The following is a 10,000-nucleotide window of genomic DNA, read 5'->3' on the forward strand; positions in this document are numbered from 1 at the left end:
AGTGCAGTCGGCCACAGCCTTTAAGCGTCCACAGCATTAAAATAAGGACAACATTAAAACAATAATTGAACGGTCGAATTCTGCACTCGCACACGTGCTCCAAATTGCATTTTACAATTCGCACTGTTCTATTTTTAGTAGCATATGCGATTAAAATGATGGCACTGTCGAGCCCTGATTGCAGTGCACTTGCTTTTCTTGTGGTTACAGACTCTCTCTCCACCTCCCTACACTCGTATTTTGAGTGTCATTCATTTACCCAAAAAGTGGCAAACAATAATGGTGTAGTGAAAAGTGATATTGTGACAGCCCTAATTCATACAGGTCATTTTAACCAGTGAAATGTCCAGATCATTGAAAACAGTGAAACTTGAAACCCGTAACCAACATATGGTGAATGTTGTTGACGGATGTTAGTCAGACAGAGCCTCCTTGTAACGATGTTATGGCCATAATGTAATTGCACTGCAGTCCAATGCAGTATGTTTGATAAGCTCTTGTCCAAGTGACTATGTTAGGAAGTTGACATGACATTCAATCAACAATAAAGGTCAAAATGGCTGTTATTCTGCATGAATTACTCCATCAAATTCATGATCTTTTCAAATTTTCACTCGCATCGTTTGGTCTCTTCGAATAGGATTTTAGTGATATGGGCAAATGTATTGCGATGTTTTACGAAGTCATGTTTTTTTTCTTGTTCTCACAGTTAATCAATTAGTGTATTTGAAATGGGCTGATTGTAATGATTTCTTGGCAGTGGAGGTCTGCAAGTCTGCAACTAATGATTATTTTCATTGTCGATTAATCTATCGACTATTTTCTCGATTAATTGGTCAGAAAATGGTGAAACATTTTCATCAGTGTTTCCTAAAGCCCGAGAGGAGGTCCTCATATGTCTTGTTTTGTCCACAATCCAAAGATATTCAGTCTACTCTCATAGAGGAGTAAATAAACCAGAAAATATTCACATTTAAGCTGCAATCTGAGAAATTCAACTTATTCTTCTTTGAAAATGACTCAAACCGATCACAATAGTTGGTCAATAGTTGATCAATCGATTGGTACAGTATGGTATGGTTTTATTTTTATTTATTTTTAATCATTGTTTTAATCGTTGCAGCTCTACTTAGCAGTTATTTAATTATAAGGTATAATTTGCAATGGTGGTGGTGGTCTATTTGTTGCAGTAGGGGAAAAAAAACAACACTTCTCTAGAGGAAAAAATTCTCCACATACATGAGCACGAATGCGTGCAGTGCACATGCACACACTCTCTCGTGCACTCTCTTAAAAACACACACACACACACACACACACACACACACACACACACAGTTTCACGAGTCCAGATGGGAGTGGAGTCGATCAATACAAAGACAGTGGGTCTGGCTGATATCTCTGCTGAATGAGTATCTCTCCCTCCTTCTGGTCTCTCTCTCTTGTCTTTTTTTCGCCTTCTCTCCCTTTTCCTATTTCTCTCCCTCTCTTTTTTCCCTGCTTCACTTTTTTCTTTCCCTTTTTCTCTGCCGCTTCTTTCTTCCTCTCCACTTTTTTCTTTTCCTACACACACGCGCACGCACACACACACACACACACACACACACACACACACACACACAAACTCACAGTAATGAACACTTCAAAATCCAAAGCACGATCTTCCTATGGCCTAGTTTTTAAGAGCCTCCAATGTCATGCGAGTAAAAAATAGACTGACGGAAAACAATATTGAGATCGGCGCTAACAGAACTGGCCCCAGACCAGCAGAGGCAGGATCAGTTTGGCTCTACAGAGCGCGGCGGCGGCTCGCGTGGATTTAGGCTAAAGAAGATAATCTCAGATCAGTTTGTGTGGCCGGCCGTTCTCTGCTCTCTCACAGGTGGCGTCGTCTTCTACTCTCTCCGGGGTGATGGCACACTCCTCTAGCGCTGCTGATCCAGGGTCAGTGTACTGAACTCAGGCTTCATGGCACACTCCTTTAGCGCTGCTGATCCAGGGTCAGTGTACTGAACTCAGGCTTCATGGCACACTCCTCTGGCGCTGCTGATCCAGGGTCAGTGTACTGAACTCAGGCTTCATGGCACACTCCTCTAGCGCTGCTGATCCAGGGTCAGTGTACTGAACTCGGGCTTCCCACGGGTCCTTGAAATCCTTGCAAGTTTGTGAATCTGAGAGAGAAAAAATCAAGGCCTTGAAAGTTTTTGAAAATAGACATAAATAGACATTCAAGTGATTGAATTATTATATTTTGTGCAGGAATAGAAATTGAAGTTTGATTTTTTTTAAACTTAACGTGTAACAGAGCACAGTTGAGACGTGTTCCCACATTCAAGCCTCTTTTTAAATGTTGTCTGTGGACTTGTGTAAAGCCTACTAGTTCTCAAAACTCTCTGTGTTGTAAAGAGTAATTAACCTTGATTCGTGTCTCAGACGATGCCGTGTTGGGTCCTTGAATTTGAGGGAATTTTCAAGTGGAAAGTCCTTGAAAAGTGATGTTTAAGTAGGCGTGGCAACTTAAGCTCCGGTGGAGCAACATCTTAGAATCACACTGCAGATCAGTGCTTGGTAAACCAGCAGCACTGAAGCATCGTTTTGGACATAATCGTCTGATCAGAATCAGTCAGCTGGATTCAGCATGGTGCTTTGCCTCAAAAACACTCATAAGGTCAGAGGTCATGCTGTGTTTCTCCAGCTCACTCTGAAGTCAGCCCTAATGGGCTGCAATGAACGATTATTTTCAATAAGCCATCAATCTGTTGATTATTTCCTCGATTCATTGATTAGTTGTTCCATAAAATGGTGAAAAATGTCGACGGGTGTTTCCCAAAGTCCAAGATGACCCGTTTTGTTCACAACCCAAAGATATTCAGTTTGAGTAAATATACAAGAAAATATTCACATTTAAGAAGAATCATGGAATCAGAATTTTGACTTTTCTTCTCAAACCGATTAATCAGTTATCAAAATAGTTGGCGATTCATTTAATATTTGACACCTAATGGATTTACGATGAATCGTTGCAGCTCTAGTTTTCTTGTGGCTCAAAGCCGATGATGTGAGTTTGTTGAAATGTGTCCAGATGTTTAGCCACAGTGATAGTGGATGGCGGGGGTGAGATGTTCACTTCTTCTTTTTTCCCACAGGGCATTTTCTGACGCCCTTCATCTGACTTGTAGACGTGTGTTTTTGTCCTTTTCAGGGGCCATTTTATTGAACTGTGAAACAAGACATATTGATTCAGTGCATAATTGGCAGATAAACGCTCAATGTTTATTTATTTTAAAATCATAATACGCGACCACACACAGCCCACACGTCTTTTACGACTGCTGGGAACTTGTGGCAAGCTTTCTCTTACAGCCTGCACTCTCTGTCCTTGATTGTGGAGTTTTTTTTTACAATGTCGGTAGTTTTGTTTTTGTTGACGCAGTGCTTTGTGTGAGCTCTGCGTTTTCTTCTACTCCTGCTGGCTGCGTGGTGACAACACTGTCTCCTGCTTCAGGCTGCATACTCAGTTGTTTTCTGATTTGGGGGGGGGGGGGGGCGGACGTACCCAGAACGCACTGGAAAGATGCTCATAGCTTCCCCACAAATCACCTACGGTGGCCCACGGGGAACAGTATTCACATTCATGTGTGAATACTTGACAACCCGATGAAAAAAGTGTGAGCAGGGCGAAATGCGAGGACGGGTACTCCTACTGTAATTATTGGGGGCATTTCTTACCTTAAGGTTTCATTTCACAGGCATTTTATGAGCTTTTCGAGGGCATTTCGCCCCGAGCCTCCATTGATATCTCACTCCGATGCGTGGTGAGGAAATATGACAATTGAAAATTCAGAATGTGTAAAAATGTGTTTTTTGGTGGGAGTTTTGACAGGGCCTTGGCTCATGGTGAATTTACTGCATCAGCAGCATATCTTACGAAATCTAAAACCATACACGTGCAAGATGTTGTTTCTTGTTCTACTCATGCACAGTAAACACACACAGTAAAGAACAATGCAAATATGGTGTGTAGTTGTTGTGTCTAGAGAGTGTAGTTGTGTGTAGATTAGTATTGAACCATTAGGCGGCCATCAACTTATTGATTATCCTCTGACCTGATTGATGTGAAGTTTGGCCAGGCCGATTGATTAAATGATAATTGTGTGTGTGTGTGTGTGTGTGTGTGTGTGTGTGTGTGTGTGTGTGTGTGTGTGTGTGTGCGTGTGCGTGTGTGTGTGTGTGTCTTCTCCCTAGGCGCGGTTGTGGACGGAAAAGGAAAGGGACACCAGTGAAAGTCTTTGTCCCCCACACTGAGGAGGAGAGCGTGCCTGAACACAGCTTCAGCCCAGGTGTGTGTCTGTGTGTGTTAGACTCCACCCCCCCTCATTTTCATCCCAATTGTACTTGGCCAATTCCCCCTGCTCTCCCGCTCGTTGCTCCACCCCCTCTGCCGATCTGGGGAGAGTTATCGACTAGCACATGCTCCCTCTGACACATGTGTAGTCGCCGGCCGCTTCTTTTCACCTGACAGCCAGGAGGTTCCGCCGGCAGGACGTAGCGCGTGGGAGGATCATGCTATTCCCCCCAGTTCCCCTCCCGCCGAACGGGTGCCTCCACCGACCAGAGGAGGCACTATAGTGCAGCGACCAGGACACATACCCTTTATCCGGTTTCCCACCCGCAGACATGGCCAATTGTGCCTGTATGGACGCCCCCGACCAAGCCGGAGGCTAACACGGGGGCTCGAACCTGCAACCCTCGTGTTGGTAGGCAGGGAATCTACCACTGAACTACCCGGATGCCCTTGTGTGTGTTATATCTGTGTTCCGTGGTGTCTGTCTGCCGTCAAAAGTGTGTGTATCAGTGTGTGTATCAGTGTGTGTGTGTGTGTCTGCTTCTGCCTGTGTGTCTGTGATTTGTATGGGGGTGGGGTGTGTGCAAGTGAGTGTGACCTACTTTTGTGCGTGTGTGTGCTGGTGTGTGTGTGTATGTGCACGTTTTGCGCGTGTGCCTGCCTAAGTATGTACTGTGATGTGCACCTGTGTATGTGCTCAGGGAGGAGCGCTGATGACCTTCGTGTGTGTGTGTGTGTGTGTGTGTGTGTGTGAATACTTGTGCCTAATCCTTTTATACTGACTGTTGCTGTCCTCTCAGGTGATCGGAAGGAACCAGCAGCAGAGAATAAACGGCCCACACTGGATGGGCCTTTCTACAACACTGCTCCTCATAACTGGTGAGTGAGTGAGTGAGTGAGCGTGTGTGTGTGTGTGTGTGTGTGTGTGTGTGTGTGTGTGTGTGTGTGTGTGTGTGTGTGTGACTGTGTGTGTGTGCATGTGTGACTGTGTGCAGTTGTATTTATTTTGTATTCATCGGGGTACGTCAAATACAAATTTTGAATGTGCCTCCTGATGATTGCATATTATGTTTAACATTTCATGTAGACTAGGGGTGTAGGAACACATTTCGAGATTCAAATATAATTCGATTTCAATAAATATGAATAAAATCAGATTCTGATTATTTTTTATTGTTTTTTTTTATATACTGCGAATCTCGCCCGTCTCGCCTTGGCCAACCAGCGTGTGAAAACAAATCCTTTTGTCACATGTGATGAACTAGTAAAAGTCTGGATATAGGTCTGATAACGCCGCCCTTACTACTGTCACCGCGTAAAGTCGCAAAACGCAATTCATGTGAGGACACAGCCCCCCTTTGCCCTGGAAGACAATGATAGACAATATAGGCGCATTCAACTAGCCATCAATACAGCCTTATGGCACAAGTGAATCGCATTGGCATTCAGCAAATGTCAGTCTGATAATAATCTTGCTAAAAACACATAATCTGCGTTGTGCCAGCTATTAATGCCTCGCATATTAATTAATCACTCCCGCAGTAAATAATTGAAGACCCTGAACTCACCCACAACCCTCATCAATTTCCTCCCCATCAAAGTGCTGAAAAGAAAACAGTTTTTTTTTAACCCATTGATACCTGATGCAGCATTTGTGTGTATATCCCTCATTTGTGTGCGTATCCCTTTAAGACCGCGAACCGCGTTAACGCGGTTCGCGGTCTTAAAGGGATACACACACAAATGCTGCATCAGGTATCAATGGGTTAAATGGGGCTTTACTGAGTTTTTATTCTGTAATGCGACCAATTCGCAGCAGTTTATCACCATTCGTGGCTTCTGTGTCACTCTATCATGTGGAAAATTCATGGAAAGTTTAATCCTAAAAAGGTAAATCAATCCCGTTAGAAATAGACAGAATACAGGAAGCTTGGCGTTTTTACCTTCAAAATAAAAGCAGTAATTTATAATTGGGTAAATAAAAAACAACCGTTGACTCACTACGGGGTTAGAATTGACTTTGAATTGTCTGTGTTCTATGTGTTCTGTGTAAGGGTCACCACACATTTCATAAACGAGTTTAATAGTAAGTTTAATATCGCCTCATGTAATATCGTCTCATTCAATGGTCATGTTACAACAGAACATTTGAGTGGTTGGACTGCCCTCTAGTGGACAGAATGGTACATAACAACAACATGCTGATAGTGTATAGTTATTAGGCTTTATTATTAGTGCAGTGCCCATTCTCCCCATGCACCACCCCGTGGGCGCTTCCCACGACACTCCACTCAGTCAGGTCCCCCTAAGCACACTCCCCAAGTTTGAAGTCGATCCAACAAACGGTTCTCGAGATAGGCGAAGGACAGACATACAGAAGTCGATCGGACGGACAGTCCTGGAGATACGTGAAAGCTGTGATCTTATTGGTTGAATTGCACAAAGTTTACCACTGGAATTTCTCGGGTTCCCAGCAACGCCCCCGCCAAGTTTAAAGTCGATCCGACGAATGGTTCTCGAGATAAACCATTTTTTGTTGCCAGTAGGTGGCACTATGACTATGCAGAAGTCCAAATTGCATGAAATGTGGCACCGCACTCCAGCAAGGGCACTCCGCAAGTTTGAAGTCAATTGGACGGATGTTTCTCGAGATAAACTGCTTTTTGTGTTCACAGTCAAATTTGCTACTGCTCAATGTCGGGTTCCCAGCAGCGCATTCCCCAAGTTTGAAGTCGATCAGATGAATGGCTATCGAGATAAACCGGTTTTTGTGTTGCCAGTAGGTGGCGCTATGCCGAATTGCACGGAATTCAGCTCCCTGCACTCCGTTTGGTCCCCCTAAGCGTACTCCCTGAGTTTGAATTCGATCAGATGGAATGGTTCTCAAGATAAAAAACTTTTTGTGTTGCCAGTAGGTGGTGCTGTGCCGAATTGCACGAAATTTGGCACTGCACTGTGTCAAGTTCCCATCAGCGCACTCCCCAAATTTGAAGTCGATCTGATGAACGGTTCTTGAGATAAACCGCATTCTTTGTTGCCAGTAGGTGGCGCTATGCAGAATTGCACGAAAATGGGGCACAGCACTCTGTCAGGTCCCCCTTAGCGCACTCCCAAAGTTTGAAGTCGATCCGACCAACGGTTCTCGAGATACGCGAAGGACAGAGAGAGAGACAGAGAGACAGACACTCATGTCATTGTAGTGTAGATATAAGCCTATAGGTACAGAGAAATAGGCTAAATTTGAGCATTACAATTTCATATGCATTTTGAATAAAATTAGAATATTAAAATAATAAAGCACTGAAAATCAAATTGGATTATAGAGGAAGATTGACAGCTACTGTTGATGTCAGTGTATGCAAGCAGGCCTTTTGTATGGTCTGTCCAGGACCATAGACCCTTTTCACAACAACCATTTTGAGGTGGTAAAGCAGGAAGTGCCAGGGCCCTCATTAATGTTATTGGTTACACCTGCTTCAAATTCCTGCTTTTCCACCTCAAAACGGTTGGTGTGAAAGGGGCCTACTTCCCAGCTCTGGTGAAGATGAATCGAAGCTGATCTCAATTCAGCACTCAAGAGCAGCTGTCACCCTAAAGCCGTGCTGGTTTTCATTTTGATAGCCATCTAATCAGGAACTGATTTGCACCTGGGACTTCAGATGAAGGCGGTTAACGAGCTGCTAGTAGAAAAGCAGCAGTGCTCTGGGACCAGGATTGAGACCCGCTGGCCTAAAGCCATGGAACGGCTTACATGTGTGTTTACACTCAGCACTTCAGCAGCACTGACCCCCCCCTACAGCTAGCAAATTGACCCCACAGTTAGAAATGCACTGAAAAATCATCTTGTGGCCTTATTGTGCAGCCCACCCTGGAAAACAAAAACAACATTACAATTGTAATTCCAGCACACCTGTTCATACACTGTGATAAAAAAAATCCTATAAAGCCATTCTTAATTGCAGCGCCTACACTAATCCTGCACTAGAATGGACCCAGGAGCAAAGCTGCATGTCAGAACCAAAATGTCTCCCAAGAAGTACAAAACTATTCGACTGGAAATACTGTTTCATTTCATTTCAACGTTTATTTGAATAGGGACAGATAGACATAGAACATTTAAACGGAAAAAAAGGTGACGTCACATGATAGCATTGATAGCGTAGCCTGCTCTAAGCTAGTTTGCAATGTTTGTCCCTAGATGGGCTTTTGTAAAAACACTATTAAAAACAAATATACAATACAGCAGAGATAGAATACACACACAAATGGATATGGTCAACATAAGTGTTTTGTTCCTATGTACTGACATTGAAAAAGGATCCAATTGAAGATGAGAAGAGAAAAGTAAAGAGACAGAGAATATCTGTCCGATTCAACCAAGGAAGAGTGTTAAGGTTCATTCACAACTATACGACAACTATAAAGATAGCTATAACTATGAAAAGATTGACATCATTATAAGTAAATAAATGTTTTATAGTTTGTTTATATTGAACACATCCATTCTATTTACTTATAACCATTCAAATATTGTTATAGTTAGTTATTTATCTTTAGATTTAGTTATCGTGCTTAGTGTGAATTGGCCTTTAGAGCAGAATGGGAACGGAACAGAAATGGGCACTAAATTGTACTTTGACCTCTATCCCTCCCTCCCTCCCTCCCTCCCTCCCTTCCCCTCCACCTCCTAGTGGTCCATCGGAGCAGGCTGACGACGGAGGTTCCAGTGGAGCCAAGACCAGCTCAGCCTCTACACCGGCTCCCGCTCCGGGCCCAACCCCGGGCCCTGCCCCCTCACCCGCCCCAGCTACTTCAGCCCAGGCCCCAGCCCTGACCCCCACCCCCACAGCCTCAGCTGCCCCGCCCCCGGGCTCTGCACCCGCCCCCACAGCCGGCTCCTTCCCTCCCTCCCCCAACTGCCGCATCCGAGAGGTGCACTGCGGCAGTCAGGTGCGCCTGGTGGTCATCGCCATCCGCGACATCACCAAGGGGGAGGAGATCACCGTGGACTACAGCCTGACCGAATGGGGCGAGAACCTGGTCAGTGGCTTACTTACGTTACTATACCCGGTAGGACCTTTGTTGACTACATTCATTACCCTAACCCTTAACCCTCCTAACCTTAAAGGAAAAATTCGCCCTCAAACACTTAACACACGTAAAACAGCTATTGGCGATGTACCGTGCATTCTGGGTAAATTACTTTTATTCTTATTCTAGATTCACCATTTTGAACTGATGTTCAACAATCAAACAGGGAGAAATCTATCGTATAAGATGAGATGTGAACTCTTTCCCCAACATTGACAAGATTTTCCGTCATATATAAAGATGAAATGTGTTCACAGGCAGTAGCTTGAATAGACCAGAATGCAACACAGCCATAAGACGTGTTTTGAGTAAAGGGGCGAGACTGGAAAAACCTCTCACTCGGTAACGCTATCACTGTTGCTCTCTCCACCTACATGTTCTCAAAGCCCACAGTGTCATTTTTGCACAAACATCTTTTAACGACTGGTAAATTCTGACAAACATACCGTTAGTGGATTCATGTAAAAACACACTCTGTTTGCTGTGCTCTATAGAAAATGTGTTTGAATTCCTGCCTTGTATCACAAATGACTTACAAATTGATCATAAATCTTCATTAATACT

General features: G+C 44.0%; 1 protein-coding gene across 1 annotated transcript in view; it reads left to right on the plus strand.

Moving 5' to 3' along the window:
* The window catches only part of LOC310775079 (uncharacterized protein), a 26,688-nt gene that overhangs the window by 8,050 nt on the left and 8,638 nt on the right, over positions 1 to 10,000 (plus strand). The window contains exons 2-4 of the mRNA XM_083635170.1: positions 4,246 to 4,340; positions 5,146 to 5,224; positions 9,037 to 9,385. Coding sequence (XP_083491296.1) covers positions 4,246 to 4,340; positions 5,146 to 5,224; positions 9,037 to 9,385 — 523 coding nt within the window. The remainder of the gene's footprint in view (positions 1 to 4,245; positions 4,341 to 5,145; positions 5,225 to 9,036; positions 9,386 to 10,000) is intronic.

The sequence above is a fragment of the Poromitra crassiceps genome (assembly GCF_964638095.1).
Source record: "Poromitra crassiceps genome assembly, chromosome: 4".
Lineage (NCBI taxonomy): Eukaryota > Metazoa > Chordata > Actinopteri > Beryciformes > Melamphaidae > Poromitra > Poromitra crassiceps.